The following is a 24,506-nucleotide window of genomic DNA, read 5'->3' on the forward strand; positions in this document are numbered from 1 at the left end:
CAGGAGTTGGGGCTGCCGGGGACCAGGTCACCTCTACATGCATCTAGAGCCGCCATCTGGCCCCCACCTGCCCCTCACTGGGCACAATGAAAAGACCAGCTACTAAGCTCCAGGCAGGGAGCCCAACACCCACCAGGGCTCCTCTGAAATCCTTGGTACCTCCCATCCCCCCAACCTGGGAGGGCTTCCACCAATGGGAACGTCAGACTGGGAGGAAAAAAGGCGGGGTGTGGTGAGGGAAGGGCAGGGAGCCAGAGGGATCCCCAGTTCCACCCTGTGCGGGGCCACCAGCACGCAGCTCCAGGAGGCTCTGATCGGATCGCTCGTACTGATGGGATGGCCCTCATCAACGTGACCGTGCCACCCGCACCTGTGCTTGGGGACAGGGGACATTTTCTCATCTCACCGATCATAGTCCCCGTTGCAGAGGGCTCTCACAGGAATGGAGAAAGTTTGCCAGACTGGGTTTAGGGTGTTCTTCATGACCTCAGTCTTGTGGCAGATGGTGAACCTGGCAAAGAAGAGAGGGATGTCTGTCAGTCCTGACTCCAAGGGAGGCAGAATTCAGATCACCAGAGGGGCTGGCTTGTTAATCTCTGCAGTTGCCAGACAGTAGAAACAATGGCTTCGTGAGGTGATGAGCTGCCTGTCACTAGCAGCATCCAGGCAGAAGCTAGACAGCCATTCCTTTTTTTTTTTTATCTTTGTATAAACTTCAGTTTATTTTATTTTATTTTTTTAACATTTTTATTGGAGTATAATTGCTTTACAATGGTGTGTTAGTTTCTGCTGTATAACAAAGTGAATCAGCTATACATATACATATATCCCCATATCTCCTCCCTCTTGCATCTCCCTCCCACCCTCCCTATCCCACCCCTCTAGGTGGTCACAAAGCACCCAGCTGGTCTCCCTGTGCTATGCAGCTGCTTCCCACTAGCTATCTATTTTACATTTGGTAGTGTATATATGTCCATGCCACTCTCTCACTTCTTCCCAGCTTACCCTTCCCCCTCCCTGTGTCCTCAAGTCCATTCTCTACATCTGCGTCTTTATTCCTAGACAGCCATTTCTTGATAACACTACAGAAAGCATTCCTGCACCAGGTAGGAGTGTCAGGAGATGTGGTTCTGGCCCCCGTTCTCTGTGTGACCTTGAGCAAGGTTGTCCCCCTCTCGGCCTCTATTTCCTTGCCTATAAACCCAGGGAGTTGGCCACTATTAGACTTTCTTCATCTGAGATCCATGGAAGGATCTGGGGATGGGCTTTAGGGGTCTGTGAACCCTTGAAATCGTCAGTGGAACTGGGTGCCTGAGTTTCATGTGCGTGCTGTTCCCCTGTCTGAAGGACTCTCTCCCAAATTTCCATGTTAACGGCTCACCTCCTCCCTTCCTTCAGGTTTTGCTCAACTGTCATCTCTTTGACATGAGCACCCGCCCTGAGAACCATTATCTAAAATTTATAGCCCCCTGGTCCCCTGACTCTGAGATCTCCTAGTCCCTTTCCATACTGCTTTTTCCATCCCATCTGTTACCATTTGACATTTGACATGGTCTACCTTTCTCCTTATTTCTTTCATAGTCTGTCACTAAAATGTAAGCTCCATAAGGGCAAGGGTTTGTCTTCCTTGTTCACTGGTATATCTCTAGTGCCCAGAATAGCACCTGGCACTTAGTAAGGTGAATGTAATATTTTTTTCAGAATGAACTAATGAATAAATGTATTTCTCAGAGGAGAGTTTCCATAGCTCTCGCTGGCATTTCAAGCCAGTGAAATTAAAGCCCCTGGCTTAGATGATCTCTAAGACCCTTTCAGCTCTTGTAGTCTGAATCCATGAGCTTGCTTTGCAAACTAAAAGTGCAGAATTGGCTTAATCCCAGCTGGGCCCCAATCCAGTGCCCCTGCCCACTCCCCATGCCGTGCCTGACTGGCCCCACCCTGGAAGCCTGCCCTGCCACGTGGAGGGGCAGCGGGAAGCCAGAGTGGAGCTCAGGGCAGGGGCTGTCCCCATGAGATTTCCCAGCATCCACCCCAGCTACCTCCTGGCTTGGAAAGGTCATCCAGGAAGGTGCCTGGGCCCCGCCCATACCCACACAGCCTGTGCCATTTCTTCCCTGGCAATTTTCAAGTCAAAATGTCATTCCTGTCACCATGGCTCAGCGTTTCTCTTCTGTGCTCCTTCTCGCCCACCCACTGGAGTGTGAGGTACATGTGGGAGACCTCCCCACACACTCCAGAGCTGGTGATGGGGACAGGAATGGGGACAGGGAAAGGAGGGGCCACAGCTGCCCATGGCTGGGGCAGTAGGTCAGGCAGGAAGAGGAGCCTGGACTGGGGGAGGGGGCAGGAGGGAGAATCAGGAGGAGCAACTGGTGGTGAAGGGAGGGAGGTTCGCACCCTGCAGAAGCCCTAACCTCCCACCTGGAACAGGCGCACAGACCTGCTGTGGACCCTCCCCGTCTCCCCACCTCTTTGGAACCACTGCCTTCTCTAGCTCCTCTCGCTTGCCAGCCAAACTGCCTGACCAAGTCTTCTAAGCTATTAGCCTCATTTTCCCCCTAGGTCTTTCTTCCTGAGCCCTGTGTGGTCTGTTTTCTGCTTCAGACTCTTGCCTGAAACCACTTTCTTTAAACTCCCCCAAGCCCCCCCACCCCTTTGCCATCACTAAATCCACAGGCCCCTCGATCCCCCGATGTACTTGCCGTGGGGGACGAGGCCCTAGTGTGGAAATGGTCCCTGCAGTCATCTCCCAGCTCAACTCAATTCATTTCAACACACACTCGGGACGTGGCCGTGGGGTGGGGGTGTGAACCAACGGGGTCAGACAGATATGGGCTCCGGCCCCAGGACCACTACCTCCAGCTGTGCAGCCCTGGGCAAGTGACTGAGCTTCCCAAAGAACCGTAACTAACGCTGCCAGACCCTGTTCTAATAACCCGAATTAACTCATTTAATCCTCACGGCTTCCCTGGGAGGGAGGTGTTATGATTCTCCCCATCACACACACCAAGAAACTGAACCGCAGAGGGTAGGGCCCCACTGTCCAGAATGGTAGCCACTAGCCTCACGTGGCTATTTACATTTAAATTAACTAAAATGAAATGACATAAAGAATTCAGTTCCTCTGTCGCACTAGTCCCTTTCAAGGGCTCAGCAGCCATACGTGGCTGATGGCGACCATAAGGGACAGTGAGATACAGAACATCTCCACCATCACATAAAGTTCCATTCAGTTAGACACTTGCCTAAAATTACAGAGTTAATGATTGGCAGCGACTGGCCGAGCCTGGCTCTCCATCACCACATTCTTGCTCCCAGACCAGTGATTCTGATTGAGGAAGACAAGGTATGTGCAGTGCCAGGAGCATGGGTGCTCTGTGGATGCTTCCTGCCCTTTTCCCTCCTGGCGTGGCATTTCACTCCCTGTGGTCCCTCTGGATCGGTTTCCCCAGCTGCCCTTGGTGTCCCCTCACCCCAGACAGATCCAGCCCATGCTTCAAGTGAAACTCGCCCCCAAATAAACCCCCATCGCCTGCCCCATCTGACCAGCTCCTTTGCCATTTTCAACAGTCTGGGTTCCCTGCAGCTTGTCTGCCAGGGAGGGGGCGGTGGGCGGTCCCCACCCAAGCTCCGCAGAGCCAGGACTTGCCCTGCCCTTTTGTCCATGTCCTCCTCTCCCTGCCTCCTCCCCTGCATTTCCACAGCTCGCCTGGCGCAGCACCTCCCACCTGTTCACCGCGTCAGTCACGAGTCTCTCCCTCTCCCCCGCCCCCTCCCCACCCAACCTACACACCGCTCTGCTAGAATAATCATTGGCAAACACTCTGCAACATGTCCATCTCCTGTTCCACAACCCAGATCCCTCCCTCCTGCTGGCCAGTCAGCCCTCGCCGCTGAGACAGGCCCTGGGGCAGCCCCTGCCCTCCTTTCTGGAGGGGACTTGCATGGACATTTCCATGGGCGCCCAGAACATTACTTAGACCTTTTCCTCCCTCCCTCAATCAAGTCAAAGTCAACAAGAATTATTTAAAGAAATTCTGCTAAGAGTCCTAGGGTGAGACAAAAGATCCTTTTGTTATGCAAATCATCGTACCTAATTTCCCTTGTTTTGTACCTTAAAAATCAGTTTTCCCTTCGACTGAAACATACCTCCTCCCTGCTGCTGCCCTGCCTCCCAACACACACACACACACACACACACACACACACACACACACACACACACACACACAGAATTTCAGATTCTAGGGGACTTAGCGAGGCCTCCCTGCCCTCTGTTCAGGGCACACTTGCTTTGCACACACTGTTTCTCCAGCCTGTTATTCTTCCCTGCTCCTCCCCCCACCCCCAAACCCCAAACCCCCGTGGACCCATTTTTTCCCTCTCCTTCAAAACCTTCTTCCTAGTTCCCTTCTCCAGCAGCGTTTCTCTAATTAACCTCCCTGGCCCCGTCGCTTCCTCATTCTGCAGAATCCCAGCTAAGCAGCCGCAGCCTTCCAGAGCTGTGGTGCTTAGAGACCATGGAGACCACCTAATCTAACCACATCATTTTACTGATGAGAAAACAGGCCCAGAGAGGGGGCATACTTGTCTAGGGTCACAGAGTGAGTTGGAAAAGAGGCTTACGTCCCAAGACCCTCAACCTAGAACCTGTCCCTCTGTGTACATCACTGACCTCCTACATTGCCCAACGAGTTGTGTGTCTTTCCATCATATTGTGGGTGGCTTCCAGATTAGGGAGAGGAGAGAAGGAAATGGAGGCTTCAAAGATGGGAGGGATTTTGAATGAAGCCTGGGGGAAAGGGGTCCAGATTTGCCAGGCTGAGTAGGAAGTAGTGGGGGGAATATGTGTAGTGGGGTGTTAGGAAGGCTGTGGGTGAGTGAGGACAAGGCTTAGAGATGTGGACTGATGCATGTGGAAGAAGGAATGGACTATCAGAGGGGCCCCTCATTCCTGCCCTAGCCCTGTTTTTGCCCGCTCCCTCCATCTCTGACATGCCCAGTGCCAGCTATTTAGTAATGACCCTCAGAATGGCACTGTGGGCTTGCAGTCTGCCCCCTTATCCCCCACCAGCCCCATCTGTGCGGCCAGGGTACTACCTTGGAGCCCCTGACTTCCACCCAGAGCCCCTGCCCTCTCTAGAGCAGGGGCCTCAGGGCAGCAGCAGGAGGAGATGGTCCAAGCCACCCCCGCCCGGCAAGTCACCACGGTCCATCCCTCCCCACAAAGCCCATGCCCCGAGAAGTGGGGGGGAAGCGTTGCCGGAGAACTCACGTTCCGTCCTCGTTGCTTCTGTAGAACACCAAGAAGGGGTCAGACTTCCCAAAGAAATCCTTCTTGTCCAGCTTGTTGGCACAGAACTGCATTGTGGCGACATCCTGGTGGGAAGGAGGGAGAAGAGGGGTGTGAGGCACAGAAGGCTGGAGGGGGGCCCTGTCCCTATGGGGACACAGCCCCAGGGCCTGGGGATTCTGGGCCCCAAGCCAGTTAGAAAGGAGAGCAGCTCACACTGCCCCGCACCACGTGCCAGGCCCTGAGCTAACACTTTGGAGGGTCTCATTTCATCTTCAAACAACCCCACCCGGCAGGTCTGGCGGAGCAAGCCAGGCAGTGAAGCAGGTGGATTCTGGAGCCAGCTGACCCAGTTTGAATCCTGGCTCTACCACTTTGTAGCTGTGTGACCAGGCCAGGGAGGTAACCTCTCAGAGCCTCAGTTTCCCCTCTGTAACATGGGTCTGATTGCAGTACACACTTCAAAGGGCTGTGGTGAGGGCTGAATGAGATCAAGTGTGCGAAGTCTGGAGCAGAGTGCAGGCACATCACCCACTCGGTCAAGGTTCATGCACGAGGTATCATCACTATTGTACTGAGCGGCTCAGAGAGAGGTGCAATGACTAACTCAAGCCACTCTGAGCTTGGTCACCTAACCCCAATCCCTAACCCCAAGCCCTCACTGGCCACATCGCCTCATTCCCTTACATGACTGTATGGTTCCTAGAGGACATTCAAGTTTAAGTATCACTTTCACATGCACCGACTCACAAGAGGCTCATCTAACTCTGAGGTAGCTAGAGCTGGACCATGACCCCCCCCCATTTTACAGCTGAGGAGCCTAAAGCTCAGAGCAGGGAGCAACCCCTACAAGTTTATCAAACAGAGCCCTGGGTTTCTGACTCCCCTGACTAGTTCACGGCTTTGGCTGACCCAGACCTAACACTCAACCCAAGAGCATAAGGAATGTACCAGGCCTAGTGAGAATCGGTTGACCTCTCCTCTCACACGGCTCCTAGCCCCTCAGCTTGCTGCACCCAGCTGGGCACTGGGCAGAGATGCCCCCATGTCCTCCTCTTTGCCCATCCCCGTGTGGTCTCTTCAACCTGAAAGCTCTGCATCCTGACAAAACAGCTGTCAACTGGCCAGAGCTCAAGGCTCTGTCAATAGTCCCTGGGGCCTGGCCTGGCCCTTGAGGGAAGCAAGGCAGGAAGCAAGCCACCCAGCTCTCTCACGCTGCCCGCTTCCTCTCAGTGGCGAAGAGGGTCTCTGGAGATCAGTGTCCTACAGCCCAGTGAGGACCAAAATGGTGGCAGGGATGAAGATGCAACCTCTCACAGCTTGAAGGACATAGTCAAAGGTTGGGGCAGTGGGTACAATATAATGGTTAAGAATATGGTCTCTGGAGCCAGGCTGCCTGCTTCCATTCCATCCCCTTACTAGCTTTGTGACCTAGGGCAGGTTACTCACTCTCTCTGTGCTCAGTTTCCTCATCTGTAAAATGGGGGTACAGGCAAGGCCTACCTCATAGGCTTGTGAGGATAAAATGAGTTAATTGAGTACAGCGCTGAGAACAGTATATTGCAACACTAAGTACTGTGCGTGTACAAGTTATGATGATTTGGATATTTCTCCCCTCCCCCCACCCACTGTGTATGGTCTCTGTCCCTGACCCACTCCCACCTCTACCACCTCATATGCCTTCCCTCCGGGACATCTGACAACAGCAAACAGAGCATCCCTCCATTCACTTGCTCATTCATTCATTCAACAAACATGTATTAGATACCATCTGTGTGGGCCTGTCACTGAACTCAGTGTTTTGCAGCCTTATCATATTTAGCCCTCAAAATAATCCTTTGTTACTTTTTACAAATGAGGACGCTGGGGGTTGGAGAAGCTAGGTAACCTGCCCAAGATCACCAGCTGGCAACTGGTGGAGCAGAAATTCAACATGTATGAACTCAACATAATTTCAAAGTCATGCCTCTTCCAGCACAGAGCACACTATAGTTCACAAGGCCTGCTTCCCTGTATCTTTAGAGTCGCTGATTTCTTCTGACTCGGGTCAGGGCTGGACTCGGGTTAGCCTGGGCTGAGAGGGTCTCCTGAAGGGAGACCCTGAGGGGCAGTGCTGGGGCACAGTGGCCAGCACACGGAGGCGCCCAGGTAATGATGGCTTTTTTTTTTTTTTTTTTTTGCGGTACGCGGGCCTCTCACTGTTGTGGCTTCTCCCACTGCGGAGCACAGGCTCTGGACGCGCAGGCCCAGCGGCCATGGCTCACGGGCCCAGCCGCTCCGCGGCATGTGGGATCCTCCCGGACCGGGGCACGAACCCGTGTCCCCTGCATCGGCAGGCGGACTCTCAACCACTGCGCCACCAGGAAAGCCCGGTAATGATGGCTTTTATCATGTCCCTCAGCATCACCCACCTGAGAGGGACAAGGAGGCCGGATTGGGGGCTTCCAAGGCCTAGAAGCCCCAGGAATCTGAGAGCCTCCTGAGAAATCTAGGACTTCAGACCTGGAATAGAGAATGGCTGATTTATCGAGCACTTACTCAATGCCAGGTGCTGTGTTAAGCCTTCTCTTTACATACATTATTTCACTAAATCCTCATTATAACAGTATGAAGTAACTCCTCTAGTCTCCCCAGTTTACAGATGAGGAAACTGAGGTTTTTAGAGGTCATCCAAGATCACACAGTGGTGGCAACAAAGGCAGCTAGACTTCAGGGGTTTCCCTCACACCCTCCCAGAAAGATCTCTAGCCTTCTAAGTCCATCCCCAGCAGTCACTATCTTTCCCCGGGAGAAAGTCCCAATCCCATCACATGCTGGATGGAGGGAGCACTTCAAATGCCTCCCTGGGGAGTTCCATCCCAAGGCCTAGAAAGAGGAGGAAGCCTAGGACCTGGTAGGCTCCTCCCGGCACTGGCTATATAATCTGTGGGACCCACTAAAAGGGAAAATGTGAGGTCCTTTGTTCAAAGAGTATTAAGAGATTTCAAGACTGTAACAGCAGAGCATTAAACCAAGAGCAGATCCTGTGTGACTGAACAGATCACATGCCCATAAAGTGGGCCCTGGCTCCTCCCCATGGATGGAACCAGCAGCATCAGAAAACAGACCAGACTTTGCTGAGTAGGAGCCCCAGCAAGGAATGCAAAGCTCTGAGTTCTAGTTTGTCCCAGCAGTTCTTCAAGCCCTCTGAGCCTGTTTCCTCATCTATAAAGTGATGCACTGGACAGGATGATCATCACTGTCCTTTTCAGCTGGGCAGTTTAGGTTTTGGTGCTGATGCCACAGGGAGCATACTGGGAAAGGGGCGACATCTGGGGAAGGCTGGTGCTCAGGGGACAGTCTGGGAATCCAGGATCCCTCCAGCCTCCCCAGGCATAGCTTGGTGGTTATCACAGTGACCTCTCCCACATTTGGAGGTCACCTGTGTGACACCTTCACCTGAATGAATACAGGCAAGCCGCACATGACACCTATACTGGTTGACTACGAAATACACACATATATTTGAAACAACCAAAACAGATGCTGCAAAATCCAGAGGCAAAGCTCCTATTTTTCCTTCCTAGGAGAACCCCTGCGGGCCCTGCAAGATCAGGGAGGGGAGTAGGAATATCAGAAAAATCTTAATGCAGAACTTAATAGACCCTAACTTCCAGGACTATTTAGTGCTCCACTGGGAGGGCCATGGTCCCAGCACAGCACCTGCCAGACAGAACAGTACAAAGGAGCCACAGACACCTGGTTGGAACCCCAGCTCTGCCATCTACTAGCTGAGCAGCCTGGGGCAAGCAATTTAACCTAAGTCTTGGTATTCTCCTCTTGAAAAATGGAGTAATAATGCCCCCTGTGAGACTGTTGGGAAGACCAAGGGAGATGATATATGTTAAGTACCAGTCCACAGTGCCCAGCATAGAACAGCTAAAAGAATAGAAGCCAACACTCGCCGAGTGCCATCTACTCCCGGGCTGACCCATATGGAATTGCCAATGTTCAACTTGTGTTTATCTACGATAACTACAATCGTTATTCCCATTTTAAAGCTGAGGAGACTGAGGCACAGAGAAGTTAATACCCTTTCCTGAAGCTACAAAGCTTAGTAAGAGGAGAAGCTTGGATTGAAACAAGACAGTCTGGCTCCAAAGATTAATAACTGAGATTCAAAATGATGACCCCGAATCATCAAGATAAGTTTAATTATGTTCTGTAGCCTCAGTTTGAGAAGTCAGAGAATTGTGAAATCCATTTTATAAAAGTCTCCTCTATGCAAGCTAGCTAAAAAAAAAAAAAAAAAAAGACTGACTCTGAAATTCATCTAACTGGAAACATCCGCCAGTGAGCCACATCTCATTCCCCTACCCCACCCCCATGGCAAATATGTGGGAGGCATTGCTGGGAGCTTATTTTGTTCTTCAACCTGATCTGCCTTCCCTAACGCCACCCAGACCCAGAAACATTCGCCAAAAGCCCATTATGATAAACTGTACGGGGCCATTGCCAAATCCGTGGGCATAAGACAGAACTTCAGAGAGCTTTCTAGGCTATAACCAAGGCAAGCTTCCTCCCTAATGGGTGTGTGGCCCATGGGGAGCCCGTAAGACAAGGAGCATGGAGCTGCTTGGGGACTTGCTTTTGAAGGTGCCTCTGGGTTATGTCAATAGTCCTATTTACTATGCTTCAACTGTTCCCCTTAAATAAGGGTTAATGAATGAATCAACCCTTGATATACATGTGACCCCAGGAAGAGGCTAGGGAAGAGGCAATAAAATGCACTGGACCAGCAGGATTAGGGAGCAGCAAATTCTGGCTGAGGGTCAGAGGTCCTGCTGTTTGACATTCTCAGCCTGAGAGTGGGGCTTTCTGAACACATGATATGCCTTTCCCAAACCAGAAGCATCTCTGGAATCAACTGCAGAGATGATAAAACAGCTCCCGCAATATATAATTTTCTGCAATTTCTGCCTTTTCACCCTATCTTTTAAAAAAACATATTAAGTTCTTCTAAAACAGCAGGATTGCCTCAATTTGCATCTTTCCGCATGTTAATCAGGCTGCTTGGGAGATCACAGCAAACAGCCTTTCTCTCTGGGATGGTGGCCTGGCCCACTCTAGCATGTTAGGCCTCCCTGACCCAGGAGGTCAGCAAGTGGGCTGAAGGTTGGGAGAGGGTAGCAACACCCCGGGGTGGGGGGGTTGGAGAATAGAAGGCTGCTCTGACTTGGGTCTTGCTGGCAGCCCCCAGGATCAGAGCAAGGATAAGGCAAGTGCAAAATTTAAGGGACTCCAAAAATCTCAATAATCAAAGATTTTTTTTAAAAGATTTTTTTGATGTGGACCATTTTTAAAGTCTTTATTGAATTTGTTACAATATTGCTTCCGTTTTATGTTTTGGTGTTTTGGCCGCAAGCCATGTGGGATCTTAGCTCCCCCACCAGGGATCGAACTTGCACCCCCTGCATTGGAAGGTGAAGTCTCAAACACTGGACTGCCAGGGAAGTCCCTAATGGGATATTTAAAAAAATCAAAATCAATGCAAAAATCCATGATACATAAAATATAAAAAATCTGAATAAAGCCATTTTACAGATGAAGAAACTGAGGCACAGAGAGGTCAAGTAACCTGCCCAGGGTCACATAGCTCGTAAGCAATGGCATTTGGTCTGGATCCAGAGCCCACGTTCTTAACCACTTTGCCCTACTGCTCACACGCTGTACCCTAAGAAGCACTTTTAAATAGATGGTGGAACCGTGGTGACATTTACTGTCTCCTCTTTAATATTTGCTGCACTTTCCAAATTTCCTGGAATTAGTACATTGCCTTTTTTAGTCTGAAAAAAGAAGACATTGATTAAAAAGAAAAGACCTATATGGGAAAAGGATCCGACAAAGAATGGATATATGTATATGTATCACTGAATCACTTTGTCGTACACCTGAAACTAACACAATATTGTAAATCAACTATACTCCAATATAAAATGAAAATTAAATTAAAAAATAAAAAGAATCATTAGCCACAACTCTGAAATTTAGCATTCCAGTAGGGAGAAACACAACTCAGAGCTGGGGGTGATTCTGTGACCAGTGACCTTCAGAAGGGCTTCTGCATTCACAGAGGGGCCCAGAGCCCCAGCCTGCCTGGGGTGTAGGCATTCAGGGATAGAAGCAAAGACTCCATAGGCTAGAGTTTATTCTAATGCAGATGGTGAGTATTAAAGTTGGTCTAGGAGGCTAGGCCTGTTGCTACACATTGACGGGAATAACCACCTTGAGGTCAAGCTGGTTTTTCTCTCCTGTCTTAATGACTGACTTCTCAAGCAATCCAATCAGTTGTGTAACTGTTGATTTGGTCATTCAGAGGCTGAATACTCCAGATTGACCGTTTTTTCTCCTGCTCATTGAGGCTGTGTGTCTGGCATACTAACCAAAATCCATCAACTAAAGTTCAAAGAAAAATGGAACAATTCAGCTATGAGGATGTTCACTGCAGTATTAATTATACTGTTTCCTTTAAGAGAATAGCTTTAATAAATTATGGCTCATCCATAAACAGAAAAATGATATACAGCTATTAAAAATGTCTTCCAAGAATATCTAGTGACATGGGAAAATAAATCTGGTTACCATATTCTCCTAATTATAAGAAAAAACTATATATTTGTAAGCCCAGAAAAAAAGCCTTGGAGGAAATGCATCAAAATGTCACAGTGATTATCTCTTGTTGATGTTTCTATTCTTTGTATTTTCCAACTGTCTGTTAGAAACATGTTATTTTTCTAGCATCAGGAAAAATGTTTTTGTTTTGTTTTCTTACATCCTTTTTTTTTTTTTTTTTTTTGCGGTACACGGGCCTCTCACTGATGGGGCCTCTCCCATTGCGGAGCACAGGCTCCGGACGCGCAGGCTCAGCGGCCATGGCTCACGGGCCCAGCCGCTCCGCGGCATGTGGGATCCTCCCAGACCGGGTCACGAACCCATGTCCCCTGCATCGGCAGGCGGACTCTCAACGGCTGCGCCACCAGGGAAGCCCCATTCTGTGTTTTTTTTTAACCAGAAGATAATTTCTAAGACGAAAACATTACAAATTAACTTTTTTAAAAGGTGATGTCTGGATCCTGATAATTTATCATGAAGGACACTTACACCCCTGCTGTCCACACACACATTTTTCCCAAACATCAACCTGCATGTTCTGACACTCAGAAAACCTTCACCACTTCCCCCCATTTCACCTTACCTCTTTCTTCCTATCTTTCTCCCTCCCTCCCAGGACTCTTCCTAAGCCTCCCATATAGAGACACTGGGCTCTCTCTGAAGTTTGTCTTTAGAACAATGAGAGTTCTGACTTTAACAGGATCCAAAGCTAAGCTCCCCGGCCACAGGGTCCCACACAACCTGGCCCCCACACTCACCCACACCCTTACCTCTCTGATGTCACTCATCACTCTTCTCCTGCTCCTGGGCCTTTGCAAGAGCTAATCTCTTTGCCTGGATCCATCTCCCCCCAGGTAGCTGCAAGGGCTCACTGCCTCACCTGTATGTATTTCGGAATAGTGTATAGTATATCCATGAATTTTCCTTCAGGATACTAAAGAGTGCTATAAAATATTTGTTATAAAAAAGAGGCAGGGGGCTTCCCTGGTGGCACAGTGGTTGAGAGTCCGCCTGCTGATGCAGGGGACGCGGGTTCGTGTCCCGGTCCGGGAAGATCCCACATGCCGCGGAGCGGCTGGGCCCGTGAGCCATGGCAGCTGAGCCTGCGCATCCGGAGCCTGTGCTCTGCAACGGGAGAGGCCACAACAGTGAGAGGCCCGCGTACCGCAAAAAAAAAAAAAAAAAAAAAAAAAGAGGCAGGGTGGCTTCCCTGGTGGCGCAGTGGTTAAGAATCCTCCTGCCAATGCAGGGGACACGGGTTCGTGCCCCGGTCCGGGAAGATGCCGTGGAGCGGCTAGGCCCGTGAGCCACAACTACTGAGCCTGCGCGTCTGGAACCTGTGCTCCGCAACGGGAGAGGCCGCGACAGTGAGAGGCCCGCGCACCGCGATGAAGATTGGCCCCCACTCGCCGCAACTGGAGAAAGCCCTTGCACAGAAACAAAGACCCAACACAGCCAAAAATAAATAAATAAATAAATTTATTTAAAAAAAAAAAAAAAGAAGCAGGGTTGAGGGCCACTGCTGTACTGTGATTGCTGGTTGGCAATTTCTGTCTCTCTCTCATACTAAATGGGAAACTCTGGGAGGGCATGAACTGAGCCAAAGCATATCTGATGAAATGAAATGAATGAATACAGGAGCAGGCTGGTGATACCTAAAAGGGGCGGGGGAGGGGCAGCTGCAGTGTGAAGCTTTGACTCCCTTGGCTTGTGAGAGGTGAGCCACACTTTTCCCAGTGTGTACAGGGACCTGACTGGGAGGCAGTGAGAATGTGCATCCAGCCAGGATCCTCTGGCTCCAGAGCAAGGCTGGTCTGGGTGGCTGGGCTGGCAGCCCTAAGGGTAGCTAAGAGTCTGGGGAGGGGAAGGCAAGGAGCTATCTGCTCCCTGCACCCACAACACCCCACTGCCTCTCTCCAGAAGCCCAGCCACTCACCATGCCTGCTAAAGGCTACTGGCCCGACAAAGACCACAAAGCCCACAGCTGTTCCATGTACCATGAAGACTCGGGACATCCCTGGGTGAGGGAAAGACTCCCTGAACCAAGGCTTGGGCTAGAATCCTGCAATCTTAGGCAGGTCACTTCAACCTCTCTGCAACTGTGCACTGGGTTACTCATACCTACCCAGCCCTGAGCCCCATGGTGACAATCAAATAGACTGTTAACATGAGAGTCTTGGTCAACTGTGAGGACTATGCAAATACTGCTCAGTATTACACGGAAAAATCATTGTTTTACTGATGAGCATAATGAACTCTTTGGTCATTCAGGGCCCCTTCAGGAGATTAACTCGTCGTTGTCAGCATCAAGTATTACTGAATAATATTTTGGATCAAATTCGGATTGTTGGAACTTTCTTGGTATTTAAATTCCAGATGAGAAGGGTTTTTCTATAACCCATCAAAGCACGCTGGTGACCCGCTGGAGTCTACTCTAATCTTTTGCTGGTCCCTGCCCGCCCACACCATCCCCTTGGATGAAGGGAGGGTTTGTCTGCTTTGGCAGAATATATCCATTTGAGCAGGAAGCCCTGCTCTGGTGAAAAACCATCTCTCAGACTCCACCCTCTTCCTTTGATCCTCCTACTGAATGCTGGAACGACAGAAGCAAAGCCGTTCACATGTAATTATTTTAATTCAGCCAGATGCTGGGAATTAGTCTCTTTTCCTTGCAAGTATTCTAGGGAAAGACAGAACTCAGCCAAAGATGCCCCAAAAGAAAAGGAGCTGACTATATCAAGAGGAAGGGAGGGAGCCCCCCCAACCCCCACTTGCTCTGAAACAGCTTAAATCAAAGAAACTGCTGTCATCCCTGGATGAAGGAGGGGAAGGGAGGAGTGGGGAAGGAGGAGGAGGAGGAGGCACAGCCTAAGTGGTATTAAACCCAGACTGTTTACCAATCCTGGAAAACTAGACGAATAACAGCACCCAGCATTGTCTAGAGCTTTAGAATTTCCAAAGCACTTTCACTTACATTACTTTATTTAATTATAAACTAGGGAGGAAGTCACCGACTGAGTTATAAGCATGGGGGCAAACTGAATCTAGGCTTCAGGGAATTCAGATTCAACCTTTCCCAGACACCCACTAGGAGCCCAGCCCCTGCTAGGCACAGTCACCTTCACGATCTCCTTTAATCCTCACAGCCACCCTATCAGCCCCAGCATACATGTGGGGAAACTGAGGCTCAGGAAGCTTGGACAGAAGCTCTAGTCTATGCATCAGCTGCATTCTCTCCCTTATTGGGACTCTAACAGCGTTGAGGTCGCCAGCATATATAGGCATAGGAGTTTTCATCATCACCTGCTACTAAACATTGGTTTGTGCTTCCTGTTCATTCAATCACAGATTCACAAAAGAATCCCTGTGATCACCTACTGCACATCACGCCCTCTGCTGGGTGTATACGAGGGGGAGGTTTAGTCTTGTGGTCAAGTTCCTCCAGACCCACTGAGGTAAACAGACAAGTAGAGAAACCAGATTGAGCAATTGTGTTTGGGATGGTTTGGTCATTGTTATACTGCCCTGTCCTAACAGTTCTGTGTCTTATTCTCCAACTGGAAGCCCCTGAAAGCAGAGTTTGGGACACTACAGCCTAGTCATTAAAGACCCTGGCTCTAGGACCAGACTGCCTGGGCTCACATCTCTTCTACTCAGTGGCTGTGTGACCTTGGGCAGGTCCCTTAACCTCTCTGTAAAATGAGGACCATAATACATCAGATATTATAATACATCATTCTACGGATTACATTACATATTATAATACATCAGGTAAATAAACTGATACTATATACCACTTAGCACAGTGTGTGTCTCAGAATAATCACTCAATTAATATTGGCTAACAATTTATATGTCCATACATACCAATAGTTCTCAAAGTATGGACCAGGAACACCCAAGGGAGTCCACGAGGCCAAAGCTATTTCCATAATAATGCTGATAAGACATGGAGTTTTCTAGAAGTTATCCAAAAATGATATCATAACAGATTGACTGCAGAAGCTGATGTGAAAATCCAGCTCTTCTGTTAAGCCAGACGTTAAAGCAATTTTTTTTAATATAAAGCAAAGCACTCTTCTCAATAAATGACTTTTATTTTGGAAAATATACTTATTTTTCAAAAAAGATGTTACTTCTGTTAACCTATAATGGGTTAAACTATTGTTATTTTTAAATGAATTAATACATAATTTAAATTTCTTTTTTTTCTTTTGGCAGCACTGTGCCACCACATGTGGGATCTCAGTTCCCCAACCAGGGATTGAACCTGCGCCCCCTACAGTGGAAGCGTGGAGTCTTAACCACTGGACTGCCAGGGAAGTCCCTCAATTTTTTTTTTGTTTTTTTTTTTTTGTTTGCAGTACGTGGGCCTCTCACTGTTGTGGCCTCTCCTGTTGCGGAGCACAGGCTCCGGACACGCAGGCTCAGCGGCCATGGCTCACGGGCCCAGCCGCTCTGTGGCATGTGGGATCTTCCCGGACCGGGGCACGAACCTGTGTCCCCTGCATCGGCAGGCGGACTCTCAACCACTGCGCCACCAGGGAAGCCCAAGTCCCTAAATTTTAACTTCTAATATGGTAAATACTGATAGATAATGAATACAATAGTTATACTGCCTTCCTGGGAAGGTCAGAAAATGCTGTTTCTCCTCATCCCTCCCAGGCCCTCTAATCTGAGCTGGATCCAGCCCCATAGGAAGCTGAGTTCCCAGGTTACCCCAGAATTGGTCTTGTGCTCACACTGTCACTGTCTCCTCCTTTTCTCCTTATGACACTCTACGTTCTCACCTGTGGCTCCTAATTAACCTAAGGGGCATGCAAGCCTGGGTAGTTTAGGGGAATAAGCCTGGGTTTCAGAATCAGGCTGACCTGGATTAGAACCCTGGCTCTACCACTTATTGTCCTTGAACAGGTGATTAGCCTCTCTGAACCTCACTTTCCTCATCCATAAAATGGGAATAACAGTGGTTACCCTATCTCTTAGGATTGTTGTCAGAAGTAGTGATAACATGTAAAATGCCCAGACATTGACAGAGAGAAACTATCATCATTACTGCATTTTATCAACATTATTAGTTATTGGGTCCCCTGAGCCCCTTCTTGGGTGCTCGGCTACCTACCAGCTGTCCCCATCTCCTTCTTTTCCACAGTCCCACAGAAGAAGCAAAACCAAGGGCTGCCTAGGATTGCAGACTCTGGCTTCCCAACACACACACACACACACACACACACACACACATACACACACGCACATACCACATGTTCTCTCTCCCTCAGCCCCATGCAGGGGTGTCACCCTACTCCACAGCTAAAAGTGAAAAATGACAACTAAATGCCAAGCGCCCAGGCTCCAAGAAAAGGCCCCTCTGTTGCCAGTGTCAGTGCCAAGGCAGTCTTGGCTCAAGGACAAGTGAGCGGTGGCCATGATGGGGAGTGGACCAGGGCTCCCAGCCCAGCTCTGCTGCTGACTGTGGGCGAGTTTCCTCCTGTCTCTGGGCCTCAGCTCAGCTGTAAAAAGGGAAGACACCTTCTAGCTCCGATGTTGTGGACTTCTACGACAGCCAGGTCAGACTGAGGAGCCCTGTCTTCCCCCAGTCCCTCCAACGACACACAACGGTCACGGAGAGGTCAGCTTGCTCTCTGTCACTCCTTCATCCCCACCCCCACCAGGTCCTGTCCTGGAGTCCCTCTGCCACTCACCCTGCAGTTGCTGAGCTCCTCAGCGGACAGGATGATGGTGCCACATTTCTTCCCTGGGACACCACTGGGAGAGGAGAAGATGAAAGAATGGAAAGTCAGACAAAGACAGAGCCGCAAGCCTGAACTCTCCCTGAATCAGCCCTCTTCATCCTCCTCCCGCCCCCCCCCACAACCATCCAGAAGATCTGCCCCAAAGCCCCTAAGAAGACACAGTCTCCTGTGGCCTAGGGCACTGCTTCCTGGGCCAGGCCCCCAGGCCTGGAGCTGTCCCGCCCCCTGCTCCCCAAAAGCCCGCCAAGAAGGGTACTGTCTGCAGTGAAAGTCCTAGAATTGGAAAAGCATCCAGACTCACCCGGAGGCTTCCAGACCAGTGGTCCTCAAACTTTCCATCCAAAGACCACTTCTGTGGGCAAAAGACCTCGTGGGCTAGCCACCCCACCCTGCACCCAGCTGATCCCCAGAGTCCTGGAACATTCCAGCTCTGAGCCACTCTGATTCATCGTAGGTGGGAGAGCAGTAAGAGGGGGTAAAGCAGGAGGACTGGTATACTCTTGGTGGCAGCTTGCCGGGCCCTCTCCCATGGCTCCCTCCTCTTAAACTTCTTGGCTGGGGTCTCTCTGGGGGAGAGAGATCTCGGCCAACCATGTGCCTCCTCTGTGAGGGAGGCAACCAGGACATGAAGTCAACCCACCCAGAGAATCCCCTCTAGGAGGGCAATTCCCAGGGTGGAGCTCTACCCAGGGGATCTGCACTACCTCTTCCTTTGATCAGGAGGGCCCCCTCCCCCAGGCACCAGCCCATCCCACTTCGATTGTTTAGGACTAACCCAGGGGGGTCCCAGTGCAGCCAGGGGCCACTGGGAGGGAGAAGAAAATGGCATGTTGTCCAGTAGCTGTGTGACTTTGGGCTCACTACTACACCTCTCTGAGTCTCAGTTTCCTGGCCCATAAAATGGGTGTAATTGTAGCATCCATTTTACTAACTAATATGCACACACACAGTGCCTGGAACAGAGAAGGCCCTCAAGAGCACCATTTCTCTCCCTGCCCGGTTTCCTTTACAACTGTGCAAAGCTGATAAAATCCAGCCCCACACTTGGGCCAGCCTCAGGGCCACCAGCATGTTGACTGTGGATCACATTTTGAGAACCATTGATGGAGCTCTCCCCAGTGCCAGCTCTTAAAGGGAGAGGTTCTCAAACAGGGGAGGCATGGGAGCCGGCCCTGAAGGCTGATGAGACAGCCCAAATCTCTCCAAATCAGGTGAGCAGAGCAGGGGCTGCATCTCGAGGTTCCCCTGCCATAGGCAGGTGGCGGTGCCTGACAGCTTGTCCCCCTACACTTGGGCAGCTGAGCTGAGTAACCCAAAGCCCCTCCCTACCTCCCCCGCCCCCCAATCTGGCCCTCCTTGCTAGTAAAGACTGATTTGCTTGACCAGGGAGATAGAATCCTCACACCAGCCTCCTCTGTCCAATGGTTCTCCATCTGCTCCTCTCTTTGCCTCTTAGCCCCTCTTCTATTTCCAATTTTTCCTTCCACGGTCTCAAGCCCCAATCTGCTCCCACCTGCTCGCTCGGCCTCTCTCTCTCTCCCTCCCTCCCTCCCTCCCTCTGGTCTTTCTTGCTCTCCCTTTCTGTTTCTCTCTCTGACTCCTGCTCCCTCTCCAATTGCTGCTTCTCTACTCTTCTTATAAATTAGCATCCATATACTTCCTGGGCTGTGAGCATCCCTGGGTCCCCTGAAGGCCTCTTTCCCACATCCCGCTAGTCTGGTGGCCAATCCAGCTGCTGGGACCCCAACTTCTAGGAGCCCTCTGCAAAGGCCAGTGGAGCTTTGCTTACTCTGGTCCCCCAAGCAGATGCTCCCTACCCTGGCTCCCCCACCCCCTGCCAGGTGAGAACCCTTTCTCCAACCAGGAGGGGAAAGGGAAAGAGTGGGAGGGTCTTGGTTGCCATATCTGCGTGAGGCCAGCCAAAAGCAGATGTTCAGGGTGGGGGCTGGAGGAACAAGGCCAGCCCGCCACTGCTGGTAAGCAAATGCAGAGAGTAAGGATTTAGCGGAACCTACTCTGTGAGCAGGCTGACATCCAGCAGTGGAAGCAATGGAGAAGAAGACGGGGAGGAGATGAAGAGAAGAGAGGGGAAGGGTGAGAGGAGGTGGGAGGTGGAAGAAAACTGGCCGGGGGAGAGGAAGGGAAGGAAGAGTGCCCAGCCCCTGCTGATTCCCAGAAACAGCCCCTACCTCTAAGCCCCACCTTGCTCCCTGAGGTCCTATGAGCCACTGGGGCTGGGGATGCTGGAGCTCTAGCCTGGACGGGGGGGAGGGCCAGCTGTGGAGTGGCCCAAAGTGCCACTTTAGGAGGGACCCAGGACCCTCTCTGTGTCCCTGACCAGGGCTGAAGGCACAGTGGTAGGAGCAGGGACTGGGCCAGGACTCTGAGGCCCCCTCTGCAGAGCTGGCTGAATGTCTGAGGACTCCAGGGCTAGAGATGTCTGGTGGCCTACCCGTTGGATACAGCTGGCATGGGTTTGCCTGTCCTGGAATTCAGGCTGAATGCTCCTATTCTGTGGAGAGAGAGAGAGCAGGTCATGAGCTGAGTATCCCCATCCTGAGAGGCCAGAGCACTTGGCATCTAGATTCTTGGAGACAGGTTTCTGTTCTGGGTCAAACATCAAAACAGGACCAAGAGCCACAGGCCAGAGGAAGGAGAGGTCTTCTTCCCAAACCTTGTTGTGAAGCCCTGGGCAGCTCCACCCCAGGGGTTCTCAAAGTGTGGTCCCCAGGCAAGCAGCATCACAGTCCCTAGAAATGTGTTAGAAATGTAAATTCTCAGGTCCTTGCCCAGACCTGGGGTTGGAGCCCAGTAGTCTGTACTAAACGAGCCCTCCAGATGATGCTGATGCCTGCTACAGTTTGAGAACCTCTGCTTTACCTCTTTGAGCCTCAGTGTTCGGGCTGTGAAATGGGGAGATTGCTGAGATAATCACATGAGGCCATGGAGACAAAAGACTGTCTGGTTCAGAACAGATGCCCAATGAAAGGGAGCCATTCATAGGTCTAGCCTGGGAGACAACTAGACTTAGACACATGAAAACTTCATGTGTCTTCAGTGGGGAGAGTAGATCCCCCTCCTTCACCAATACCCAGCATCTCGACATTTTAGATCCCACTTACCCTTTAAGGCTCCTCCCACTAGCCATCCCCTATCCCAAGTCTTCCTTGATCCCTGTTGAAGGTGTGTCCCTCCACCAAAGGAGGGTCAGGGGACAGCACAGACCCAGATAACTCATGTGCATTTGATCCAGGTAGTGGGGAGCTGACAGGGGCTGACACAAACTCACTCCTGGGACCCCAAACTCTATAAACTTCAGAGCCCCCAAACATAAGTTTACTCCCTGTTCTCAATAAATGGTAGCTATTTATCACTATTTTCTGTGAACCCAGAGGAAGAGACGTTTGGGGGGACAGTGAGGCATTTCTGGGGACCCTGAAGTTACCACACATTTACTGGGGGTCAGAGACAAGGGCCTGGGAGAGAGACCACCCCCCCACACACACACACAATAACACATTCTGCAGTTATTGATCACGGTGAGGGGACAGCATCCAGTGTGAACTTGGCAGAAGCAAGTGGGGGACTTTTCTGCCCACCCTGCCCTATGACCTGGACACTTGTCCTAGTGTGCAGGCCTCTCTTGCCTGGGCCCTACTCCTGGGGCTTCCTGAAACAGGGACAAGAGAGGTCACCCCATCACCTGGCCAACCTGGCTTGTCTCTGAAGCCACCCTCACGCTCCACTGTGACAAGACTTGGGACTCCACATCCCAGAGCCTGCTCAGTGTAAATGTCTTCCCCTAAAAGCACTTAAAACTCTATGATGCAAGGGCAGGGTGGGATAGGGAGGGCCTCACCATGCCCAGCTCTGGCCTCACAAGGTATGAACAATCTGAGGAATACTCTTCGTGAGTAGATCCCTGGGTTCAAATCCCAGCTCTTCTACTTCCTAGCTGTGTGGCCTTGGGCAAATCAATTTCCCTCTCTGGGCTTCAGTTTCTTTCCCTATACAATGATGGGGTGGGGTGTGGGAGTGGGATAGATAGTATCTCGGGCCATGCTAAGGAACATGGGGTTCTAATAACTGAGCCAGGGTCCCTCCAAGATAACTGGGTTAAAGGTCCTGCAAGGGCAAGGCCCACGAGGTCTCCTTATTTCCGATTGTCTGTTATGACTGGCTGACTGCTTTGCCCCTCCCCTGAGCCAGCCCTCAGCAAGGATGAACAGGAAGTTGGCCCATCACTGAGGAAACAAACCAGACAGGTCCCACTCCCCTGAACACTTACGTGAGGGACTTCTCCAGGCGGCTCCCAGGGGACCCCACAATCTCTCCAAGGGTGCAGAAGGCCTGGCCCAGAAAATCCTGCACATCCAGGGTACAGAAAAGACCACTGTCAACCACTCTGCTCACAGCCATCCCACCTCCTCCATCACCCCACCCCTGGAAGTATGAGGGCTCTGAAATGACAGGATGCAGCATCAGACACATTCTGTGTCACATTGAAGCCCAAGGCCAACTCAGAGTCTGGCATTTAAGAGACTTTCAGAATTGCTGGGCAGGCACTGGCAGAACTCACGTGTTTGGATAAATCAGGACTCTTGGAGTCAACATCATATCTGCAGGGAACAGAGAGATGGTGAAGGCAGCTGGGGCATCCTGCCCCAAATTGCCTGGATTCTTGAGCTGAGCCAGGACCCCTGCTCCCCCAAAACCAGGCACCAACACAGTGGATATTTCTGGGAGTAATAGCAGGGAGATGCAAATGAGAGCCTTCTAAGGTGCTAGTCTGTCCCTTGATCTGGGTGGTAAATGGATATCAAAATGCGTCATTGGGGTAGCGCTGTTAAGAGTTGGGCACTTCACTGTATATAAGTTATACCTCGTTAAAAATTGAAAAAATAAAATAAACTTGCTCTGCCACCCTGGCTGGTTCACAGATACCCGAGCTGCCCTGCTCTTCACTGACTGTTCTCCCATCTTCCCAGCTAAGGCTCAGCTGCCCTTGGACTTCAGTACCTTGCCTTTGACCTTCCCTGATTGTTCCCTTTTGCCCAGGCCTGCCCAACCTGCCCTCAGGCCTGAGCACTCAGGAAAGAGGGAGGCATGAATACCTGTACCTCAGCCCGCCACAGGCAGCTGATCCTGCAGCTGGGCACCTCTCTTCACCTGGGGCTGGCTCACCCACAGCCTCACCTGCAGCCCTTCCCTCCTGCATTCCGCCTCTACTCACACTGGCCATCTCTGCAGCCAGTCATTCTAGGTACAGACAACTCCTACTGAGGGGCAGTCATCATTGTGCCAGTCCCCTTCCCTGAGCACTTTCTCTCTCCAAAGTGTCACCAGGTGACTTCCCTACAATGGGCTGCATTGACTCCTCTGGGCCTCAAGTCCTCCTAAGTCATTTCCTTTCACTGCATTTTTTTCCTTTGCTCTCTCAGGTGCCAACCCCTTTTCTTCCTCACTCAGTCCACAATTCTCTAGGGCACAGTCCTTTCTAATCACCCTAGACCCTGAAAAAACAACAAAACACCACTCCTCCACCTGCTCATCAGACTAAAACCCCACCATCATCCTTAACCTCAGGAGAGGGGCACTCTGCATCTTTGTGATAAACACACAGATGCTTTGAGCCCCATCAGCCAAGTTACCTCTGCAGGAGGGGAAACTGGAGGAGACCCTCTCCCAGAACAAGCTTTGACAGAGGGAGAGGTCAATGCGGAGCTGGGGGGAAAAGGGCTCCCCAGAATTAGAGCTGGGTTGCGCCAAGATCTTCCCTCAACACCCCCCACCCCGGAATCAGGTAACTTGCCCAGCACCCTCCCACACTGAGACAAACGGGGGGGGGTGCCTTTGTTCCCCCTCCCCACCTCCTTTCCACCTCCTGATGAAGGTGGGGCTGGATTCAGCTAATTGTCACTTTTATCCTAGGCCAACCCTGGGTTCCTCTACTATCACAGCTCCCCCCTACCTGCCCTCGTGAGGAAACTCCCGCCCCACTACAGGTCCTGTAGCCCCACCTCCCATCCATGGTTCCTTCCCCAGCTCCACCCTCAGCACGATCTTCTACTTACAGGTCAAAACGGAGGTTCTGCTTCTCCTCGAAGAAGTAATCCACGATGAATTTGCGCACAAAGTCGGGATTGAGTGTGTTGTCAATGACTTCAGTTCGTCCGAACTACAAGAGGAGATGGGGCGTGGATCTCACGGCCAGGCTGGTGGAACAGGGGAGCACTGGGCTCGGAGCCCCTCAGTCCTGAACCCGGTAATGATGGAAGCCACGCCTCTCCCAGCTCCTGCCCCCACCCCCCCATCAAGGGGAGAGCTCCCACATCTAACAGTGGAAGCCGTCCACCTATGGCTCCAATCTCCATTGTCACTTTATTCTCCCTTTCTCTATATAGGTTCCTCTCAAGTGAGATGGTTTTGATACCTGGATACCTGAGCAGGCCTTTCACTTGCTCACCTCACTGCCTTTGCCTCCACCTGGCCTCCCCTTCTCAGCCAATGGCACATCCTCCACTCCTTCAAGGTCCGTTGCTAATGCCGCCTCCTCCAGGAAAACTTCCTGATTCCTCCAACCAGAGAATTACTTCTCTCTGAGCCACCACTGAACTTGTGCCACCTCTATGACCACCTTCCTTCTCTGACTGATTCCGCATTAGGTGTGTATTGATTTGATGCCCCAATTGTAAATGCAAGGCAGAGACAGGGACTGTGGGATCTTTTAAGGTCCCATCTCGTGGTATTCATGCCCTTGTGTAATCCCCTCCCCTTGAATGTGGGCTGGAGCTAGTGACTCACTTCTA

General features: G+C 51.0%; 1 protein-coding gene across 2 annotated transcripts in view; it reads right to left on the bottom strand.

Moving 5' to 3' along the window:
- CPNE5 (copine 5) overlaps positions 1 to 24,506 on the bottom strand; it is a gene marked incomplete at its 5' end in the record, with an annotated part of 92,136 nt that overhangs the window by 27,529 nt on the left and 40,101 nt on the right. Inside the window, 8 exons of one of the 2 annotated variants that reach the window (XM_082638887.1) lie at positions 407 to 511; positions 5,276 to 5,379; positions 17,647 to 17,710; positions 17,999 to 18,049; positions 20,150 to 20,209; positions 21,986 to 22,062; positions 22,277 to 22,316; positions 23,772 to 23,875. In XM_082638887.1, the coding sequence (XP_082495013.1) occupies positions 407 to 511; positions 5,276 to 5,379; positions 17,647 to 17,710; positions 17,999 to 18,049; positions 20,150 to 20,209; positions 21,986 to 22,062; positions 22,277 to 22,316; positions 23,772 to 23,875 (605 nt within the window). Of the gene's footprint in view, positions 1 to 406; positions 512 to 5,275; positions 5,380 to 17,646; positions 17,711 to 17,998; positions 18,050 to 20,149; positions 20,210 to 21,985; positions 22,063 to 22,276; positions 22,317 to 23,771; positions 23,876 to 24,506 lie in introns of those variants that run through there. The other variant, XM_082638888.1, reaches the window with a different exon arrangement.

Source organism: Mesoplodon mirus (assembly GCF_964341445.2).
Source record: "Mesoplodon mirus genome assembly, chromosome: 12".
NCBI classification, from domain to species: Eukaryota; Metazoa; Chordata; class Mammalia; order Artiodactyla; family Ziphiidae; genus Mesoplodon; species Mesoplodon mirus.